Source organism: Vidua chalybeata, chromosome 2 (genome assembly GCF_026979565.1).
Source record: "Vidua chalybeata isolate OUT-0048 chromosome 2, bVidCha1 merged haplotype, whole genome shotgun sequence".
Lineage (NCBI taxonomy): Eukaryota > Metazoa > Chordata > Aves > Passeriformes > Viduidae > Vidua > Vidua chalybeata.
In genome coordinates, this window is record NC_071531.1 from 61,044,205 (window position 1) to 61,067,264 (window position 23,060).

General features: G+C 39.5%; 2 protein-coding genes across 8 annotated transcripts; one reads left to right on the forward strand and one right to left on the reverse strand.

Moving 5' to 3' along the window:
• Positions 1-1,619: 1,619 nt before the first annotated feature.
• Positions 1,620-5,535, reverse strand: RPL24 (ribosomal protein L24). Its single transcript, XM_053934523.1, has 6 exons — positions 5,354-5,535; positions 5,163-5,238; positions 3,955-4,065; positions 2,700-2,836; positions 2,240-2,303; positions 1,620-1,747 (listed from the first exon to the last, which is right to left on the reverse strand). The coding sequence occupies exons 1-6, from the start codon at positions 5,356-5,358 to the stop codon at positions 1,667-1,669; spliced, it is 474 nt and encodes a 157-aa protein (XP_053790498.1). The 5' UTR covers positions 5,359-5,535; the 3' UTR covers positions 1,620-1,666.
• A 20-nt stretch (positions 5,536-5,555) lies between these two features.
• CEP97 (centrosomal protein 97) lies at positions 5,556-22,994 on the forward strand. Of its 7 annotated transcripts, none has more exons than XM_053934518.1 (13): positions 5,556-5,721; positions 7,945-8,087; positions 8,998-9,156; positions 9,557-9,658; positions 10,143-10,256; positions 11,012-11,178; positions 12,396-12,560; positions 14,366-14,499; positions 15,016-15,787; positions 16,799-16,874; positions 17,610-20,180; positions 21,477-21,585; positions 22,134-22,994. In XM_053934518.1, exons 1-11 carry the CDS (start codon positions 5,670-5,672, stop codon positions 18,321-18,323), a joined length of 2,598 nt encoding a protein of 865 aa, XP_053790493.1. In that variant the 5' UTR covers positions 5,556-5,669; the 3' UTR covers positions 18,324-20,180; positions 21,477-21,585; positions 22,134-22,994. The 7 variants fall into 7 exon arrangements, with proteins under 7 accessions (XP_053790493.1, XP_053790489.1, XP_053790490.1 ...); XM_053934514.1 differs by having other exon boundaries at positions 17,610-19,265; positions 20,074-20,180; positions 21,477-22,994; XM_053934515.1 differs by having other exon boundaries at positions 17,610-19,040; positions 19,124-20,180; positions 21,477-22,994.
• Positions 22,995-23,060: the final 66 nt, after the last annotated feature.

Below are 23,060 nucleotides of genomic sequence, written 5' to 3' on the forward strand. Positions count from 1 at the left end.
ACATCCAGCCTCACTCAGTGCATAGCTTGTGAGAGGAGTAACCTGATGGGCTGTTATTTTTACTTCTTCTCACCATATTAGTAAGAATTCAGGAGTAAACATCAAGGAAAAGTAATCATGAAGCACTTCTGTGCAGCGCTGCAGTGACACCAGGCAGCCAAAGCCTGCAAACTTCAAAGCATTAATAAATACTAACTTATTAATTAGTCATATCAGCAGATGGTAAAAGCTCATCTTTATTTCCAGCTTCTTAGCTGAAAACATTTACAAGGACACATTCAGGGTACCAGGTCTCTTGTACAAGACACTGATGTGATTTTTATAATTGCCACTAGCACGGGTAATATTCAGAGGTGTTTTCAGCCTTCAGTTTTAAATTATTAAACATTCCTTTCCCTACTAACTACAGGTAATTTTTCTCCCTCTTTTCCCCTCTAGTTTCTGGCTCCTTTGCTTTCAAATGTGTTAACCAGTTTAAAAGCCTTCGATTTCTTTCTAAACATGAGTAGCGCTGGTGTTTTTTTTTAATAGCAAAAAGCAGAATTGTTTGGAAGATCATGGTGCAAATTCCATTAATATCATCAACCTAGACCTTTTTTAAATGAATTGTAGCCTTCATCCAGACCCGTATCTATTTTACTAAAACCCAAACAACATATAAGTATAGCCCATAATCCACAGTGCCCATTACAGCCATTGTTTTTGCAGCCCAGGACTGCAGGAAGTTGAAAGACAGCTGTTTTCTTGACTGGTGTAAGATAACAAATCAAAGTACCGTCAAAGTACCAACAGAAAAATAACTGATGCAGAAAATAGCAAAGGTTGGATTCTGTTTTGGTTCTAGTAAATCACGACATTGCTTTGCCAAGGCTACTGCTGTCCAGCAAAACTGGCAAAGTCTGGGCATGCTGTCTGCACAGTGCAGTTACTTAGACACAGAAATTCGCATGAGGAATTTCAATCCCTCTAGCGGTGGGAGGGTGGAAAATTACTAAGGGAGCCCCTATCTACATCCAGGAAGTTAAATATGAACCTAAATGTGCTTTAACTGTGTAACATCAGCTGCATTTGAAACCCATTCAATCTTCACAGGCTTCCTTTTCCTGACAACAGCTTCCAGCAATTCATCATTTTGTAACTTCCTGACCCAGAAGTTGCATCTGAATCTTTGTGTGTAAGAGCCATGCAGTCTGTGAAACCATACTTTCCTCTTTTTTTACATTTTCCATATTTGATTCTCTATATCTTGCTATATGCATTCCACAACGCAGGACCTTTGTAAGTAATTTACAGATGGTATTACTTCACACCCCCTTTTAGCTTGCATGTATCTCTGATCTTAGAAACCTCTTTTATGTCATTTGTCATAGATGCAGAATAAACTTAGATGCTGTTCTGTCCTTCAGGCAAGAACATTCCTCAAATACCAGCTTTATCTTCCCTGATACCTGAGCCACTCGGTGAAGACTGGGGAAATGTGTGCTAATACAGCAGACTAAGAAACGAAGCGTTTTATGGCAGAAGATGCTTTTCAGTCTGCAAAACCCAGACATGATCATTTCACAGATTCATTCCCTTCAGTATATCTCACACAGCTGAACAGACCATGGCACAAGTAATGGAATTCCATTAGATGTTTATTCAGCATGACCAACAGTTTGGCAAGTTAGCGCTTTCCACCAACACGGGGAGCAGAAACCTTGACTGGTTTCACAATCTTCTGCTTAGGTGCTGCCTTTGTAGGGGCCTGGAGAGAAATAATGAAGTATGAATGAAAAGAAGCTATTTATCTGCAGTCCTAAAAGTCTCTTTGTATGTACTCTTCACAGAAATCAGATCAGATCAGACTAGAATTGCAATCTGTAATATTTGGATCACATTAACAGATGTTTACACACATAATGCTAAGCCAACATATGGTATTAATTAATAAATGATAATGAAACACATGGTAGCATTCATTAATATATTGTTACCAAGTTCCTAGATAGTGAAGATGTCACATTCAGACAAGTTTTTATCTATTAATTATCTCTGATACTAGGTCAGAGAATTGTTTTACTGTAATATTTACTTATTCTGTAAAAAAGATTCATTCTATGCAGCTGTTAAGTTACAAAAATGCTTCCTCAAAACAGGAACAGGAATTTCCAATGAAGTGCTACAGTAGAACGCTGTGTGTCATGTTACAACATGGTGTATTCCATTTTATAATTTCTATTTGCCTATTGCATCTCACCTTTGCAGCAGAAACAGCTGTTTTCTTGGTTGCCTGCTTAGCCTTCTTGGCTTCCTTTGCAGCCCTGTTAATTCACAGAAAAAGTGGAAGTTATCCATGTCTGCCATTCACTGTTTCCTTGTTTCAGCACTATAAGAGCTTCCCAAGATAAGGAATGGAATGCATTACTGCAGATTTCTCCTCTATATTCACTATCCCCCAAAGGAATTTATAGAGAGACAGCGGAACTGTGAGTGACAGAAGTACAAAGGGAAAAGGCAAGGAGAGATCCTTCTCTGCTCCCACCATTTCTTGCCAAGATTACACAGTATTACATACAAAAACATACAGATTAAAAGTGAACAAAAAAACCCACAAAAATCTTGTAAAACGCAGAGCTCACCTAGAGTTTAAGCTTTTGTATGAAAAGTACTGTATTCTTTGAAAACCTTGGGATAGCTCCACTGATCTGACTTCTCACCTAATAGCTTGTTCCCTCTGTGCCTTTCGTACTTCAGGCTTCTGGTTTCGCTTGGCCATAATCTCAGCTAGAGAGGCACCAGTGATGGCTCTCTGAAACTTCACAGCACGGCGTGTGCGCTTCTTTTGGACCTCTTCCTAAGAGAGCAGGTGACAAACACAGACAATCAGCAATCACAAGACATTAAATACGTGGCTGAAGACAATTACGGAAACAAGCTGCTACTCAAATTGAAGCTATTTAAAACTGTACACTGTAGTAGAATTTTACTCCTCACTTTAGAGAATCCTTCTGTTGGGTACAGGGAAGTTCTGCCCTACCTCCATATGGCCCCTTCTCAAGCCACATCCTGTACTTTTCATACTGTGTTATTACCAACAATCCTTGATTGGCTCCACAGCTGTCCAGCTATCAATGTTGGAAACACACATATTAAACCCTGTATCTTCTATGCTTCTACAGCAAAGTATGAAAAAAATATTTTGAAAGAATGTTAGAAATTCAGCCATCTGTAACTCCCAGAAGAAAAAAGGTGGGAAGGATAAACCTTTGATGGTGTCTTCTGAAAGGAGAACACTCCATGCCTATTCATGTGGATCCAGTGCTGGGGAGCAGTGTAAGCCATCATGCATCAACTTTCTTCAACCAAACTGGCAAGAACACTGACCTATTGCACTGATGTAAGCCTTTCTCAAAGCTCCTCTGCTGTGCAAGTTTAAACAAGAGCACTGCGGCATACCTTGTGCTACATGCCTTCATGATTTATCCTTTTCATGCAATGACAGCTACATAGGGAAAGACCTCATGCTAAGCTACAGCCCAAAGTTTTCAAGGAGTGAATATTAGGAGTGTCATCCTTGCCCCTCAAACCCCAAAATCAGCTCCCTATGCTGTCACCATTGAGACGTTTACAAGACCAAACTTTTAGGAAGTCTGCATATTAAACAGCATTACCCACCTTCCCTAAAGCTAACTTTTAAATGCCATTCCCTACTGTTATTAAGATCTACTGAACATACTGTGGCTCTGAGTGGTCTCTCAAAGAAGTGCTACAACACAATATAATGCTTTTGTTGAAGTGGTGTATAAACTCATGTAACTGCACTCACATTTTCACCATTATTAACCAGTCTTCATCCTGGTAACTTGGGTCATGCTTCTGCTGAACACTGGCACACTGAAGTGACCTCTAACAGACCAGTGACCACATCTTTTGGTCACCAACCTGCAGTGCCATTAGCTGGTATGTACTTACTGACTGTCCCTTCTTGTGCTTACGCCTATACAGAACAGTCCAGTTGATCTGACGAGGGTTTCTCTTGGAAAGGAATGCAGACTCACATTTTGCATTCAAGAACTGAAAAACCTGGGAAGGCAAAAATGTTTTGTGTAAGCTTTGTTTCCGTGAAAGACATTATCACAATTTGCATTAGGTATTCTTTGAGTCAGTGTTTTTTGACATTGATGCTTTTGGAGCTCTTAAACACAGTTCTGACTATTCAAAACTTTAGAAGATAATTCAAGAAATCTCAAATTTTGCATTTTGTTACAGTGGTTGAACCTATGTCTTGCAAGGCATTCTGAAGTATCTTCATTTTTCTGAAGAAAGTTCAAATGACTACTTGCATCCAGTGCTGCTGTGTATTTCAGGCACAGCATGAATAGCTGTGTCCAGCATCATGCTTTCCAAGTGTCTGTCCTCAAGCAACAGTGTACTTCCTGTATGTGGGAGTGACTCAAAACCTGGCCTAGGTAACACAGGGAGACCAATGCTCACCTTCTCGGCTAGTCACACTAACCTGTTTGTCTAAATCAACAGGCAGAACGTGCAAGCTGGTTTGATATTAGCTATATAATTCCATTTAAAGTACAAGCTAATTCCCAGGAGTGCTCACAAGGATTCAACCAGTCTATCCCCTGGTCATTTTGCCGGGAATTCCACAGAGAAAGCTGACTGTACTGGAATACTCAAAAGCCAAGTCCTCCTTTCACAGACAGGGACAATCCAGTCTGCGTATGACATGACAGCTTAAAAGGGTTCTCGACCCTATTTTACCTCAAAGATTTCTACTCAATTAAATTGGAAGGCCAGCTATTGGCTCCAGCGAATCTTCGCATTTGATGCAGGACGTCTAAGCACCATTTTCTACACAACTTCGGTACTCTACACCTGCTGCTTTAAGACTCCCTTTGAAAACTGCATTCTAAAACCCAACCCCAAGCTACATCACAGCACGAATCTCCTGCGAAGCAGCCACGGCACCTGCACGCCGATGCTGTTCTCATACAGCTCGATACCAACGACTCAGGCAGAGGCCACATCAACACTACCGGAGTCTCCGGACAATCCCAAAGGCACGGCCTCCGCTCCCCGCGCACCGCCCGCCGCTCTCCCGGGCGCAGCGCCCTCCCGTCCGCAGGGCCGGCTCCCGCCGCCGCCTGCGGGGCTCGCCCCGGCCTCACCTTCCCGTCCGTGCGGGCGTAGCGGCGGCCATGGCCCGGGTAGATCTTGTACCCGCTGAAGCTGCACAGCTCGACCCTGCGCGGGAGAGAAGAGTTAGGGGAGGGCGCGGGTGGCCGGGGGAGGCGGCCAGAGCCCCCCGGCGGCCTCCCCGCGGCGGATGGGCCCGGATAGCGGCGGATGGGGCGCTCACTTCATGATGGCGGCGGCTGCGAGGGGCCGGAGAGGCGGAGGGGACGCCGGGAGGCGGTGTCGGGAGCGGCGCGCGGGGCCCGACGGGAGCGGAGCGGGAAGGGCAGGACCGGGCCGGGCCGAGCAACACCGCCCCGCCCCCGCCGCACCGCGGCAGTTTCGCGGAGCCTTCACCCGGCTGGGTTACCCCGGCGCAGCCCCGGACGCGGGACCCGCCGCTCTAGCCAGCATAAAAGGCGCGGTGCTCCCATAGCGGAGCGGCCTGGCCCATCGGTGCCTGCCGTTCGGTTGCCTGGCGGTGTTGTCAAGCGCGGGGCATGGCGGCAGCCGGTGCTGCAGCCAGGGTGGGGGATGAGGCGGCCGGAGCGGGTAAGGGCAGCCGCGGACAGGTGCCGGGGGCCGGCAGGGCTGCGGGTCCCCAAAAGCGGTGGGGCGCGGGGGTTCGGCACTGTGGAGGCGGCAGCGCCACCTCCTCTCGGGGTGCGGGGCCGGCTCGGCCGGTCCGCTGCCCCCGCTCTCAGCCGGCTCCTGAGGGCTCCGCGGGGCTGGAAGCGGCCGGGGCTGTGCGGGGCGAGGGGGGCGGCGCGGGCACCGCTTCCCGCCCTGAGGAGTGCCTCGGCTCGGGGCAGGACGGAGCGGCTGTCTATCGTGCGGAAGGGTCCCGCCGCCTTGTAGAACCTTTATAGGCCAGGATTTTAACGATATAGGGCCTGTTTTCCTTAGAGGGGAGGGCTGAGAGGTCTTGGAGACAGCGCCACTTCTGAGGGTGTAGTTCCTTGCTTCCTGCCAAACAAGAAATAAGCGATTTTGAAATATTTGTCTGGGTCCTGAAAGCCTATTAGGAAAATCTCGTTCCCCAGGTATTATATTAATGAGTGTTTATAGAATGGAATCATATTAATTTCGTAGAGTTATACGTGTGGATATAATTCATGCTGTATACTGAATTGCTATGCTTAAGCAAGAAAAGTAAAGCTTGTTGCAAGGAGAAGGACAGACGATGGTGAAAAAGAGACCTATGCTTCTCTGAATCTTGAGGGTGCTCATAAAGGATACCCCCAGACAGGGAGATAACTCCTCTGTGAAAACCTTCCTTTGTCAGCATCATGGAGAAGTGGTTGTAGCAAGTCTGGCTGCAGGAATATCTACTTCAACAGCGAAGCAGGTGGATGACGTTGCCATAAAAATACAGGTTCTTTGCAAATAGTTGTGCGTATTATGTAGCAATTGGATCACGTTATACTTGAATACTGGAAATCTATGCGAACCATGTGTAAAGCCACATTCCAAGTGCTCCAGTTTGAATGGGCCTCCTCATGTGCACGAATAAAAGGATTGCTCTTTCACTGTACTGTGGGTCCTTGCCTCTCTCCTAGGTTGGAGGGGCCAGTTGTGAATTTTTGTAACAAACCCTTGGATAAATGAGCAGATGCAAAGTTTGTCTGGTCAATTAAAGTGACCAACTGGTTGCAGAAATGACTGCGTGAGTGAGAAACAAGTCGTACTTTCTCCCTGAATGTGCAAAGACAGGAGAGTGATGTTTGCTGGCTCTGCCTTGCTGCTCTCCAAAGCTCTTGGGGTGACTGTGGATTTGAAAAAAATTGTGGGAATGTAATAAATGTCATCAGACATCTTTTTTAGAAGTCCATGTTCTCTAGCTGACAAAACAGTACACAAAGAAATGTTTGTCTCCATCCATAGTGTAACTAAACCCTAAAAACCTATAAATGGTAATATTAATATGTGCATCATATTAGGGTGAGATCACTATTTGGGATATGTTGCTGAAAAAAGGAAGCATTATTTATTGAACAGATATTAAGAGATCAAGAAGCACTACAGTGATGTTTGTACATCAAATATACAGCAGAGGCTCAATGTATGAAAATTATGATTATCAGGTGTCACTTTGGGTACCCAGTGATTCAAGCTCCTTGTAGAAGGCATATGTTTGCCTTTTAACTTTATGTTGTGACCGTTTCTGTGTGGAACATTTGAATTGTGTGTTACATTAAGTAAATGGTAGGCTAGCCCATTTACAGTTTGTTCCTGCCAGTGCCCCCAGTACTGTAGTATGGCTGCATGGATGGCTTCTTAGTTTAGATAGAATGCTTACACATAGTTGACAAGCTGCTTAAAACTTAATTTCTCTGAAGAATTAAAAAATTTAGGTTCTTCTGAAATTTGGGGTTTTCAGGATCACACCTTTAAATTTAGGTATCAGAATTCTGCTGCATCTCACTTCAAAGGATCTGTTGTGATTTTCCCAGAATTCTGCCAGAGTTTTTAATTGGAACAGGATCTGTTGTGACTTTCCCAGAATTCTGCCAGAGTTTTTAATTGGAACAGTGTCTGGTATGTATATTTTCCAGTAACTGGATCAGTTACTCTTAAAGTGTTTGAGCTCAAGTCATTTGCTTGAAGTTGTTCTTTTCCAGTTTTACATGGAAAAGAAAATTAATCAATTTTTCCAAATTATCTGCATATATTATAAAACAATTTTTTTTTCTTACGTTGCTTTTCCAGTACATGTTCTCATATATAAACTCTGTGGTGCTTTTTTTTGTTGTTTTTTCTCCTTTTTTTTCTAAGGCTCGGTAGTCAACTGCTCAGGTCAAGGATTGCAAAAACTGGGTCCAACCTTGCCCTGTGATGCTGATACTCAGACTCTGATTCTGGACAAAAATCAGATAATTAAATTGGAACACTTGGAGAAATGCAGGAATCTGATGCAGGTCAGTGTTACTTGATTTGAAATTATTATCAAATAATGGTGATATGATGTTAGAATCTTCTGCCTTCAGGCCATATTATGTAGTGAAGTAAGCTGGCAGTTAGTGTCTTCACAGGAAAATAAATGATGGCTGACTAAAGTAGAAGGTTTTGATTTCAGTGGAGGGGGCTGTAACTAAAAATTAGCTAAATAAATCCTAATGGGAGAGGGACATCATAAGGACACTTAGAAAAGTCACTGATAACTCAAATTTTGATACTACTTAGCTTTTGAGTACATGGGCTTTGTAACCTTAAAAATAACTTAATATTTTCACTGAAAGTTCTTCCAGATAGACTTGAAGCTGCCTAATAAACTTCTACAGACCAGCTACACTGAGTTGGGAGAGGTGGGGTTTGTTGCTACAACAGACCTTCACCACACTGCCAGCTTGGTGATCATGTTACTGAAGTGTGTGTCTAGTCTGGATTTACCCTTTAAAAAGTTTGTGGTTTACAGTCCTATTAGCACAGAACCTGTTTGAGAATTGTGTGAAATACATTTTGTCCTTTGCCATATTGACAGTAAGTGCAATTTTACACCAGGAATGGGGCAACAATTTGCACAATGAATTGGCAATTCTGATATTAAAACCTAATTTTCATATGACACAATTTCTCATTCTTTTTCCTTTATTTAGCTGTTGCCAGGAGAATTTCCTCTTATGTTTTTGAAATGAACTGTGATGACTCATGTTCTTTGATCGGTAATTTATTTCCTGGCTCTTGCAGGTTTTTTGTCCATGTCATTTACATGAAAATGAAATATGTAGATTGAACAAGTATCTGTTGGAGTAGATTTTTAACTATTAGAAATAAAATCTTTCTCTATCTGCATAGTTAAAACTGTTTATTTTGTGTGTCCGTCTGCAGCTCTCTGTAGCCAACAACCGTTTGGTGCGAATGATGGGTGTAGGAAAACTGACTAAGCTCCGAGTGCTCAACTTGCCTCATAATAGTATTGGGTACATGGAAGGGCTGAAGGATTTGGTGCACCTGGAATGGCTGAATTTGGCAGGAAATAACATTAAGGTAAAGTGTTTAGTCTGTTGCATTTACCAGGATCTTGTGTTATTGAAATTTGGAAAATGCTGCAAAGAAATCTGAATATGTTTTGACTGGAACAACAGTGTTAATGTTTTGTGTCTGCTGGCTTGTGAAATAGAAGATGGCAGCTTTTGGAGTAGAGTTGTTTAGGAAAAAATAAAAGGTTTGATATCAAAATGAAATGAAAGTAAGGAAGTAGTCTCTAAAATAAGAAAAATAATTATTATCTTTAAAATACAACTGTATTAAAACATAGTTTTTACTTTGTGTTACTTAGCTAGTGGGTTCTTTTATCTTTCAAAATAGTTTATAATTATTGATACCTGGTTTTATTTAGTAGCTAAAAAAGAGTTACTGTGAGTAACTGATTTCTTTATTCTTGTAGGCCATCGAACAAGTCAATTCCTGTCTGTCTCTTCAGCATCTTGATCTGTCAGACAATAACATAGCTCAATTAGGCGATCTCTCCAAGCTTACCTCACTAAAGGTAGATGTTCTATCTCTGTTTTTATTTCATTCCATACACAAAGAAATTTGATTTGAAAATTGCTGCCTTTAGACATTCACTCTTTGAACATTAGCTCTTAGAGCATTTTAATTCATTAACAGTAATTTTTAGAGGGAAGCATGTAAATATTCTCTTCCTTGTTTTGAAGTTGCAGGTGCTGAGGTAGTGATTTTTCTATAGCCACTCTAATGATTTTGATAAAGATATGATGGTGATATCTTCTTCATAGGTCTTTATTCTCTTATCTCCTATCATGAATCAAAACAAAGCATGCTTCTAACTCTTCCAACATGCACACTGTAGAGAAAAATGTTTCCAAATGCATTTTTTGTAACTGTGATGAGAAAGTCTTGCTTATACTTCTGCAATGTATTTTTGTCAGGTGGTGCCTGAAAAAGAAATCTGTGGATTTTGATCAAACATTCATTTCATCATGTGTTCATCATGTGTTTTTATTTTATAGACTCTGTTGCTACATGGAAATATTATAACTTCACTTCGTGCTGCCCCTGCTTGCCTACCTCAGAGTTTGACTATTTTTTCTTTGGCAGAAAATGAAATCAGAGATTTAAATGAGGTAAGATATAGAAGATAGATCACCTTGTTTTTAGGTAGACTGAAAGAAGGAAGTTGAACAATTTTTTTTGAGGTTGTAACTGAAAATGGGCTCTCTTCTTTGAAACAACCCAACTTTTAATAGTTTAATTGTTTATATGTAATAACCATATTTGCATTAGCTGCACGAGCTAGTGGTATCCTTTAAAATTTAGTCTGGAAAGAAATTTGCCTTTTTTCTGTTATGTTTTTGTTATTCAAGGATGTTACTTTTAGGCCTAACCTTTTGTATTTGTCTGCAAGTTGAAAGCTGAGCTGATTAAATGCTTCACACAGGTTCTGCAGCTGCTGGGAGTAGAACAGAGGTTTGAATTGCACTTGTTGCCACTGACCTATTTTTCAAACACTGTGTAAGAGAAACAAATAATCTGCCTGTGACTTTTGTCTTTATTGTTTCGTTTGTTTGCTTTATTACAAGTAGCAGCCAAAACTCTTGGTTGGGATTTCATGTCAGAAGAAAATTTTTTGGTAATTTCTCACCCCATTCCCAAATTTTAAGAGAAGGTAATACTTTCCAAGGATTAATAGCATTTACAGAAGAATTAATGGGAAATGGCAGTAGCTGATAGAAGGTACTTTGTAGTCTTTTGTGTTCAAAAATTGAATGTGATTTTTTATTTATTTGTCATTCTGTTGTTTTGCATGAGCTGTCCAGCTGTAGTTAGGAGAAATGTGGAATGTTTTGTTCAGTTAACAAATGTATCTTGTTTTCTCAAGGTTTCTTTCCTGGCCTCTCTTCACCAATTGGAACAGCTGTCAGTTATGAACAATCCTTGTGTGATGGCTACACCTTCTCTCCCTGGCTTTGACTACAGGCCTTATATTGTCAGCTGGTGTCTGAACCTTAAAGTTCTTGATGGATATGTGATTTCTCAAAAGGAAAGGTGACATAATAGTATTATTAAATCTCTAAAATCACTACATGAATTTTGGCTAAGCTAAAATTGCTTTAGCTAAATTTTTCATCTGTTACAAATAGAATTATTATTTAGTTTGCTTAGATAGAAGTATTAAGTTAAGCTTTTATTTTGTTCCTCAAATCACATAAACACTTCTACAAAGCAAAACTGTGGTAGTAGTTCATCAGTGGTCTGGTACCTTTTCTTTACAGCCTCTGACTTTGCAGATTGTGACAATCAGCAGGAGTTAAAGCTGTTGTCTTGGGGGAAGCTCAAACTTATATAAGCATGATTTGTGTGTGCATTTCTAGATTTGGCTTTTTTTTTTTTTTTTGTTATCAATTAGTTAAACACTATTTTGCTCAAATCATTTGTTACTGTATCACTGTGCTCATTATATCACTGTGGTATCTGTATGACAAAGTTCTTGACATCCGAACAGTCCAAGCATAAGTATTATCCATTGTAAGCACATTCCAGTCCAGGACACTAACATATTCTAGGACATGAATGTCCTTTTCCCCCTGTTACTAAAATAAAAAGGTGCCACTTTTTTGGTCAAAGGTAAACCAGTTCTTTTTCTGTTTCACCATAACATACTATGACTTTCCAAGAGTTGCCTGTTGGAATTCTAGACTTTTTTTTCATGACTAATGGGATGTTCCATTTCAACTGTATGTACATGTACTTGTATATATACAACTGTATATACATGTATTTGTATAATACATGTAGATGTATTAAATGTAGATGTATTAAATATTCTCAGGCAGAAATTAATTTGAAAAACAGACTTGTTGAATACTTTTTAGCAATATTTGCTCTCTGTGTCTGTTTTGCATATTTTTATGAGCTTCTCTGTTTCTGTGAAAGCTTTGCTGATGAGTTAATTGAGACAAATGTGTTTTCAGTGCTCAAAGACTACACACAAAGCAGAGACTGCACAGTTTTGGACAAGTGGGTGGGGTTGGTTTTTTTTTTTTTTTGCTTCATTGATGCTTAAATGAATGTACACATTATTCATTGTTCTGTTAATGACATTGCCAGTTTCCCTGGGCATTGTACATGTTCCAAATTTTGCTTAGATTCGTAGATTAGCTCTTCAGTACCCATTAGAAGAACTGTAGTGAAAACAGAGTTACTGTTTCTATGCTGTTTATTAAAGGTGCCATTTATTAAGCCATTTCCCCCCTTCCTAACAGTTTGAAAGCAGAATGGCTCTACAGTCAAGGGAAAGGAAGGTCATTTCGACCTGGGCAGCATGTTCAACTAGCTCAGTACTTGGCTACTGTTTGTCCTCTCACATCTGCATATGGACTTCAGACTGAAGAGGATGCCAAACTGGAAAAAATACTGAGTAAGCAAAGGTGAGAACTTAGTTTCTTTCTTAGAGAATGTAATTGAGAACATAATTATAAATCTGATGTGTTAGATGTAGTAAGATGTCATTTTAAGTATTTCAAAGTAACAGTGAGGGCTGGAGATGCAAAGTGTCATGGAGGTACAGGATGTGTCCTAGATGGGAATGAGAGGCAAGGCAGCAGCAGCAGGAGTGTTTTCCTGCTTTCTGGGCCATCTAGGGGAAAATTCCTTCATATTTTTCAGTCTGTGCTTTGTAGGACACTGAAAGTAATTTGTGTTAGAACTGATTAAAATAAACTATGCACTGGGATTTGTTTTTTTCTTGCCACACAAAAAAAAATGATGAAAACTTCAAAAAGGAGCTTAGTTTTTGTTCTAATTGTAAACGAGGACTATTGTGGTGCATTGGTGTATCAGCCACTTTTTTATTTTTGAGATGTTCGTTCCTGGTTTAAAATTGTCCTTTGAGGGACACTGTTCCTAGTGATGTGTTTGTACATCTGTATCTGGCATCTGAGGTAAGTCAGCAGAGGCCTCAGGAGAGCCTGCTGGTTCTGCCAGCTGTAGCTGTGTTGCTAAGGTCTGTGCAAATAGATGAGTAAAGTTATCATGGTGTGTTTTTTGTCCATGTAAAGATGAACTAATTTTGGTTAGAAGGCAGAAAACAAAGCAATGTAGGTTGTTCTCTTCCCCAGGAACTATTTACAAACTTTTTCTTGCAGTAAGAGCAGAAAATTCAGCTCCCAGGAGCAGGCTACCTAAGTGGCATAGTGTGGTTAAAAATCTGAGCAACAAAAGTGTTGTAGTTAGCAGAAGGGTATCTCATCAAAAAGACCAGAAACTTGGGAGCATCTGGGAGTAGTTACTGCCCACTTTGCAAGTGTAGATTGGTCTTGGGAGGAAATTATAGAAATGTTGTAGCTGTTTCTGAGGAGAAGGTGCAGTCAAGGCATCTTGACCTTGGAATCTCTAGCTAAGTGCTTTAGCATTCACATGTTTCTGGGGAAAATTCGGGAAGTTGTTCTGCTAAATATAATTCTTCAAAAATTAAACATCCCTCAACAATCAAGCCAAAAAAAAAAAAACAAAAACACCCTAGCAGAAAAAGCAATCCCCTCAAATCGTCACCTGCATGCATATATGATTTATAGGACAGTTTGTCCTCTGTCTCCTGAGCATCTAATTTAGCTGGGCTGAAACAACCTGTGTGTCCTCTGAATTTGTAAAGGATGATTTCTTTTTTTTCTGTGAAAATATTTGTTGATTTCTACTAGGATATCAAGCTGTTAGTAACAGGAGTAGCAGGACCTATTCCTTGATTCACTCACTTTGAAATGCAAAAGATACTCCCACCATTCCTCAAACTCCTCTTTACCTACACACATAATGTATTTCACATTAGACACTTAAAATATCTGCATGCTTTCTTTGTGTGTAGAAATCACCTTTTGCTTTTCAGTCTGTAGTCAGAATTGCTTGTTGGTTTTTTTTCTCGTTTTTCTTTGGTGTTTTTTTGTTTTGTTTTAGTTTGGTTTCCTTGTTTGTTTTGGTTTTTTTTTTTTTTTTTTGGTACATGTATGAAGAAAGAGGGGATGGAGGAAGAGGAGCAGGAAAAGACTGCAATTTCATGCTTTGTGAGTAGTCCTGTTAGTGCCTTCTGCATATAGGAGTCTGCATAACTAGCCTCTCATTTAGAATGTTTTGATCACTTTTTTTCTTTTGAAATAGTTCATAGTTTCTTTTAGGTGTTTTTTGTACAAAAGAAAGTTTAAAAGGAACATAAAATCTGTTGTTGTCACTCTGTGCTTAGACTCCACCAGAGGCAGTTGATGCATGAAAGCCAAAATGAGGAGCCACCTACATCTTCTGCTCCCAGCAAAACAGTGCCAGTTGCTCATGAGCACAGTGGCCTGGCCCAGCCATCACAGATGGTTCTTGAAAAGGGTAAGTAGCTTATCTACACCTGTGGTCTAACCTGTGGAAATAAATATTTTTCTTTTGAACATAGGTAACTTTGTGAAAGGAATTTCAGAACAAGGCCCTGTTATTATTTTATTTTACTGATCTTTGATTTTCTCAACTGAAGTTATAGTTTGTTTCTAAAAAAAATCCAGTCCATGCTTATTTGTGTCTTGAAATGCTAGTAGACTGGTTAGGTGAAAAACCCAATCCAAGAAACTAACGAGTTACTACTTTGACTTTTGCATTTTATACAAGTTTATTCTCCAAGGAAGTGCAGTTTGTGCAATTTCCTGTACCCAGTATTTGCCAAGTTTGGATGTTACTGTGGTACATATTGTCCTGATACAGAAATGATGCTCATCATTACTAACATGTTAGATCATCTTACCCACCCAGGTGCTAACTGTCAAAACCAAACTGGGAATCCCTAGGAATTAAACAAACTATTAGTATTATTGAAATACTCTAACACTATAATGTGGCTTTCTGCCTATTTAGAACCTGTCATCCAGAGGAATTCTTGGGTTGGACCGAGTGCAAACAATGATCATTCCTATGTAGTAAAGAACTCTTTTCTTCATGAAAGAAGCTTTCCCAAGGAGCTACACCTCGAAGATGTACAGACAGATGAAGACAAACTAAACAGCAGCCTTTTATCCTCAGAGTCGACTTTCATGCCAGTTGCTTCAGGATTGTCTCCAGTGTCTCCTGCTTCAGACCTCAAGCTACATGGAATCAGTTTGGGCCTAGAAGATGATGATGATACAGTGATTGAAGGTGTGAGAGATAATAATAGTAGGCAAACTATTAACAAGCAAGAAGCTTTGCCTGTTACAGGAGAGCACCCTAATAGAGCAGCAGGAAGTGTGGAAAGGCAAGAGAGTATCAAAGAGATCCTGCAGGTGCCTGCTTCTGATCCAGTAACAGCTGCCCTGGCTGCAAAGACTGGCAACTCTTTAGGGGCCTCTGAAGGCCAAGTTCTGCACAGTCACCCCAGTATTTCGTTAGGTGCTGAATCAGGAGTAAAAACTCATTGTCCTGACCAGATGACAGAAGAAAGGTCTGGTTCACTGGCTGTGCAAGGTGCAGCACCAGCTGATCAAGGTGCAGCTGAACTGCAAAGGATGACTGAAGCAGCTACCAAGCTTCAAGCTTCCTGGAGAGGCTTTTACACGAGGAACCACCATCCTCGAGCAAAGGAAGTGCGGAATGAAATTCGACTACACAGAATGCAGGAGCACATCATTTGCTTAACAGCTGAAATAGAAAAGTAAGTTGAGGTCATGCTGTGTATTTGCAAGTCTGTCTGAATATAACCATCATTCCAGAGTATTTCAGAACAGATACATATGGTATAACTACTCACAGTAGAACCTAGCATCAGAAACATAAAACTGATTGCATTACAGGATCACTTCCTGTACGGTAAGCACAGTTTTGCACATAGCTATTCATACTCTCAAAGTGCCTTCTATAAGTGGATTGGGTTAGAACACATTTTTCTATTCCTCTTTTAGTAGGACTTGCATATTTCAAAATAGAAATTGCTGTGTGGGATTTTTTAAAATTTGTCTCCTCGCAATTAGAGTCTATAAATCAAGTGTCTATATTGAGAGCCATCATTCTGTTGCTGTGAAAAGAAGAATTTCCTCTACCTTGTATGATACAATTTTAAAATGTGATTCTGTCTTTGGTTCTGTTTTAACTTTGGATCCTGTGTGAATCCATGTTTGGAGAAGATCATGGTCAAAGTTCCTCAATTTGTAAGGCAAAAATTCTGGATTTATTTAATATCTTTCTGAGTCAGCCTGTATCTATTAGTCTGACAAGCTCTTTTTCTTCACTATCACAAGTGACAAAAGTTCTGTAAATCAAGTTGAGTGCTCAGTGAACTCCAGAAACTCCCAGTGCTTACACATCATACTCCAATCCATACATCAGTGGGACAGCATAATTTGAAATGAAGAAGGGGAGGAGGTGGTGGTAGTTGTGCAGGAAAAAATAAGAGATCGGGTTCAGTTTAGAATAAGACACATTATTGCCAAGCCAACAAATGTGCTGCAGTAAAAGGAAGCAGAATTTAAATGTAACTGAAAAAGAAACTTGAAAGCAGCTGGGTATTTATGGCAAGCCAGACTGCAGTAATTTCTTAATGTTAGGCTCTGTTGTATCTTTCAAAAGTGCTGTTATATAAGTAGGCATTTTTGTGTGTTCTTGTTGCTCTTGTTACCGAAATGTTGCTTATTTAAACTGCATAAATTTTGGATGTGTGCTCTTGCAGACTGAGAAAAGAAAGAGAGGAAGATAAAATGCAGAGGCTTGTACAGGAAGAAGCTATCAAATTTCTTTGGAACCAGGTAAGTAATTTTAGTCCTCTTGTTTTTCTGCTTAAATATGAATTTGGAATTCGAATTTGAATCTGCCTATATGTGAATTTGCATTATTTCTTACTGTAGATCCTGCAGAGACAGTCAATATGGTTCAGTTTTTCCAATGATTTGAGTGGTTTAATAGAATCTTATTGATGTGTTGTCTGCTATACTGATACTGTGGGGGGAAATAACCCTCAGAACATCAGTACAAGAACTCTGGTTTTATTACTAAAGGCTAAATTGTGGCCTGGTGTAAGAAGGAAGACAAAATGCAAGAAAAGCTAAATAAACATAAGCAGGACTGTGGAGAATGATGTTACTGTAAATGCCCATGGCAAGTGAAATGATACCAAGCTGTGTTGCTTGTGAGCAACTCATTTTTGAGGCAGGAAAGTTGTTAATACACCTTTTAATAAGCTTTTCTTCCAAAAATAAGGCTGTTTTCTTAAAAACAGATAATTCCTTTCTGGTTTTAAGAACAGATTTCTTTTTCTTCAGGTAGTTGAATTGGGAGCTTGTGTGCTCTGTCAGTGTTTGGCATGTAGGTTTAAAAGCCATGATTTTAGTGAGAAGAACAAAATTTCCCTAATGATATAGGAAACCTTTTGTTTTTCACTTGATCTTGGATTTTATGTTAGAGTTTGGTTGTTGAATGCAAGAAATCCTCTAGAAATCAAAATACATCTAGCTGCATTTCATAATGAATTTTTCTCTATACAGGTTAAATCCCTTCAACAATGGCAGCTTTCAGTGATGCAGAATTTAGGTGGTGCTGGGATCCATTCAGCCAATACTTTATGTACATCCAAACCACCTCTTAAGTCGTCCGCAGTGGAGCAAGAAACCCCACCAGCTGTTAGTTCTGCTTTGTTAGTTCCAGCTAGTGAGGATGATCTTCAGGAAAGGTCCTTGTTGCAGTTCCCAGATTCTGGCTTTCATTCTTCTGCAGCTGATCAGACTCATGCCAGTGACCTGTGTAGCTCTGAAAAGAGCTCAGCTGAAGGAACTGAGAGCTCCCTTTCAATGGAAACCATCAAACAATGTGGCAGTTGTGGTTTTTCAGCATGTTGTTCAGAAGAGGATTGCCCTGGGGAGTGTGGGCAAAGTAAAGAGAGCTCTAGTAATGAGCAGGACAACAGACTGATAGAACAGTATTTAAAATCTGTTCAGCAGCTGGAAGAGGCTGATGAAGACACAGATTACAATGAGGAAATGGAGGGCAGCTGTCTACAGATCCCTGTGTCAGCAGAAAGCCAAGATTCTTCCTCTGACACTGTCTCTGTAGAGCTCCCTCAAGACACATCTTCCCCTGTCCGAGGTGAAATCTGTCAGACACCACCAGAAAGCTACAAACTGAATTCAGGAATAGTAGAAGGGAAGCAAACAGACTGTGATTCTTCGTTTCAGATGCTGCATGTTGGAATAGCTGTATAATAGGATTACTTCCACAAAGGACTAGGGATTCCATTTCACCTTCTCTTTTTTTTCCTGTTTATACAAAACTTATTTTTCATGTGTTTGTTTCAGATTTTGGCTCATGTTATTAATTTATGTTGTAATTACTATTTTATTGATGTTGCTGAGGATTGACACTAACTATGCTAACGTGAAATCAGCAAAGTTCTCAGTGACAATCATTATGCACTTTATTTTCAAACATAAAACTGGTATCCTAATAACTGGCCTCCATTAAATTAATTCTGAAGATTGGGTGATGGTGGTGGTAATGTTTCCTGTAAATTCACTTTGGTGAATGTGTTAATAATTATTTGTTTGGGTTTTTTTTCCTGCAAAGAAAGATTAAGTTCTTATTTTGCAAAGAGAAGCAAATAATGTGGGAAGAAATGGAGTCAATACAGGCAGTATATCCTGTCATAGGTAGGATGCAGCCTCCTGAGAAAGCTGAAAGGTTGCTTTTCAGGCTTCTTTTGACTTAAACAAATTAACTTGGTCAGCGTATCAAAGATGCATTCCAGAAAAACAGTGTCCAAGTCAGCGACTATTTTGTAAATAACTTGAAGCTGCTGGTGAGGAATTAGATCATTTACATACAAACACTGAGACAAAGACTTACAGGAGAGAGACCTCAGGAAGCTTCAAACAAGCCTTGACCTTTGTTTGCCCTGGGGTTGAATTTCCCTGCCTTCTCAGGTAAGACTCAAAATGGAACCAGTAGCAGCCAGGACTTACTAAGAATTTCAGAAGGGCATGTGATTTGGGAACATCATTTCCAGGACTCCCCTGCTGGGTTACAGCAGTAGACTTGGCGGTGTATGTTTTGCTCCACTAGGATGCTAATGTCCATGTGGGATTTGGACCTGCATGGCTTTCAAGACGTTAGTGAATTTGATGGATCACAACTACTTCTATCTACAGGTATAAATACTAAAAGCAAATGCTATGACTTAACTGTTTCCTGATATCTCTGTTGGGTTTTTGGTTGGTTTTTTTCCCCTGTATGTCCAGTAGCTGACATTTTAGTTAGACCTGGATAAAAAGTTGTATTTCTTCCCTGTTAACAAATATGCTGAGATACCTAGGCTATGCCTTCCACTTAAACACTGGGAAAGCAGCAGGGTTTCTATCTTACCTAGCCATGGCTATGTTGGGTTTTTTTAATAGAAAATGATCAGGGATCTTACTATACTTCAACAGTGACAAGAGAAATCCATTTTGCCATGTGATTTGTGATGGCCGCTAGTGAAATAAAAGTTGGTGTTGTGATTTACAGGGATCAGTGGCATTTGTTGATGCTGCATTTTGCAACATGTACTGGAAGCCCAGTGTTGCAGTAGTTTGCTAATGTTTACTTCTCAGTTACAAAGACACATGCTTATTGTAATTCTCTGGATCCACAGGTTAACTTCTGGTGCTATGGTGTCATGAAAACTAACTAGCACTCTTAACTCATTCATGGCCATATTACCATGTAAAATAATTTTGGTTTTGTGAAAGCTTTGGTTGCATGTCTGCTTTGGTTCCAAGTTGAAATTTACCACTCCTCAGGAGTTTAGGATGAGGCCAGTATCTGCTTGAGACCTCAAAATATCCTTTATTTAGAACATCAGTGATGTATTGGACTTGTACCAGCCATGTTCCCAGTAGTGAAGTGTACCTTGGAAGAATAAAGCTTGCCTCTGTGTATAGAGTAACCGTCATCTTTTTTTCTCCCACCTCAAAAAAGTTCTAGGGCACCAGCTTCTCCAAAGAGCTGTTTCTGCAGTCAGGCTGACCTTTGACTGTGCCTTGCATATATGGGAGCATTAAAGAAAACCCGTAACAGCAGAGGTGGTAGGTTCTTAATGTGCTGTCTTTCTAACTGAATGTAGTCACAGCACATTTGTAGCATGACCATATTCATAATCTGATCTTGCAGATTATGCTTGGGTATTGAAAATACCCTTGGGTACAGGTGCATTAATGTATCACAATATCTGATTACCTGGGTAAAGCAGTGTGTAGTTCACAGGATCATACCTTTGTCCTCTGAAGGTGCTGAATTTGGCTTTAAATCTGCCATGCTTGGGGATCTGCAGTTCATAGGACTTAGCTCTTTGAATGTCAAGATGTTATATAAAACCCCCAAACTTCAAAGAAACTTCTTTGCATATTGAGAAAAGAATTATTTCAGTGTTTGAAACAGTTCTGTATCTTGCACTCTGGAGGCAGTGGTCAGGTGTAAGTTCTCTTTCTTGACAGAGTGCTATATTGCAAGACCTAGAAGAAACTAGACCACTGCCTGGATAACAATGTTTCTCTTACTGGAGACACTGAGGGGAGCATATGTATTTTGCTGGTTTGGATTCTCACTTTTACTGCACAGTTAGAAGTGAAACAACTTTAATTTTGGAGTTGTCAGAGTGGAGGAAACTTGGTGCAAGTAATTTTTTTCTGGAAGCCTTAGATGTTTCTTGATATTTCCTTTGGTTATTAGAACTTGCAAGCGCAAAGGCAAGGCAACTTAATTTAACTAATGCCGAGGCCAGCTGTTATCCTTATTAATGTGTAACCTATATATACAAAAATGTTTTTATGCAGGTAGAGCGAAGCATGTACCGACAAATATTCAGCTTTATCTTGCTTTTTTTGGGAAACAGTGAAATACTAGAATTTTTTTTTCTAATATTCTGAAAAGTATCTTGCATATGTAGAAGATAAGTTGCCTAAATATAGAGAAATCAGAGAAGGGTAAAGTTTGGGATTAGTTTTTACAGGGTTAAATGTAATTAGTTTGTATATACAGAAAATATTTTCATCCTGACCATTAAAATACATACAGGGAAAGGCATAAGGAGGGATACAGTGGAAAAATAAGGAATAAAACTGGATGTATACTTAAAATTGTCTTTCAGCGCTATTTTGAGCACTCAAAGAATCATGATGTGGAAGTATCATAGTTTAATATATGGCTTAGCATTTACTCATCTTTTAGTAAAATACCTTAATCTAGGTATGTAATAGTCTTTTAGTTGGATAGGAATGCACAGTTTTCCTTTGGTGGTGATGGAAATTTCATAAAGAAATTGGAAGGCCTAAAATAGATCTGAAACTTTACAGTGTTAATATTGTATTCTTTCCTTCTGAAAGGCTTCATATTCAGCAGAAGAATGTACTGTGTAGAAGAAATGCTTCTCTCTTGTGTTTTGTTATGGGCTGATCCTCCAGTGTTAGTGGGAGAGATCACTTTATTTGCCAGGTAATGTTGCCAGTTCTGCCGTGAGTACAGTTCAAATGCTTCTTTAATTTGCTTCAGAAAAATCATATAAACATAGCTCAGACTATTTAAACTGCACCACACAAGTAGTTTTGCCCCAAATGAGGTAGCTGGCACATGAAAGCTATTTTCAGCTAGTCTGTGGCAGAAATTACTCTTTTGCCTCTTTTTCTGAAGGCTGGGACAAGTGGTTCTATATACCATAAAGCAAGAAGGCATTAGGACTGTCAATTTTATTTTGCTGCTTCTAAACCACAAATGTCCTTCAGCAAATACGTGAGAAAATCCTTGCTAAACTAAATTGCAGAAGCCTAACAGTTGTTGATAGTTAAGTTTCTTAGACAACCATAGGTTCCACTATTTGCATGCAGCAGTTTAAATAATGCACTTAGCAGCTAGTCTCTATATTAAGATGTTGGGTTTTTTTCTGAATAATGTTTGTATTTGAGCTTGCAAACTGTTCCTGGGGTTTTTTATGAATTTGTATATATTGTCTGAAGAATTGCAATTTTTGTTTCTACTTGTTGCAGGTTATCTGATGAACAAAAATGGAATATATGTTCCTTTGAGATTACCTGGGTAATTTTTACTGCACTTGATGTTCTAGCGTGTCTCTAGATACACTTTTTCCTGAGAGGATAAAATTGTGGCAGTTAGGGGAGACTGACTGAATGACAGTAAAATGTAAAAACCATTCAGTTCCCCTGCTAGTGGAAAAGACACTTCCTTTTGTTTTCATCTCCTGTTGTATTAACTTCCCCCCTTTCCCCCTTGAGGACTGTGCCACCCAAATAAGTATGCATCAAATATTCATAAAGTCTTTGAAAATGTCTTCTTTTAATAGTTGCACTTCTTTTTTTCCCAGATTGGCTTTCTAGGACAAGTTGCTGAGGAACACTTGCTTTCTATATGCCTACCAAAAAGTTGGTCTATTTCTAAATGTTTTCTTTGTCAGTAATGGAAAAAGCACAGAATCCCTTTCTTGCAAGAACATAAACAGTATTTATCAGGAAAGGATGTTTTATCTCTTGGAAAGTGTCATGCCAGATTTCATTGTGCAAGAGCTCTCAGTAAGAATCTTTTTTTCTGGCTTCATTACGTTTATAAGTATATGGGTCAAATTAATTTTAGCATAATTCTACTGAAGTAATTTTTTTTGAGACTTTCACAGTGGTATTCTACCTCTAAACTAGAATTTGAGAAGAATTGGGTATTGGTTTGTCTTTCTATTTCTTGCTGTTTTCTGTGAACAATGGTGGGTGGTTAAATTGATACAGTTAATATATTTTCTATAAGTGCTTACATTTTGGATTTAATGTTTCTTAAGTATTTTGTTTGTATTGCTGAGTTTTGAATTTTAAATAAATGATTTGTACATTTATTGAAAATTTTATGGTGTACCTTATATTGACTCTTATGACTATAGCCATAAATTTTACAATTGGAGAGCTCTTCTG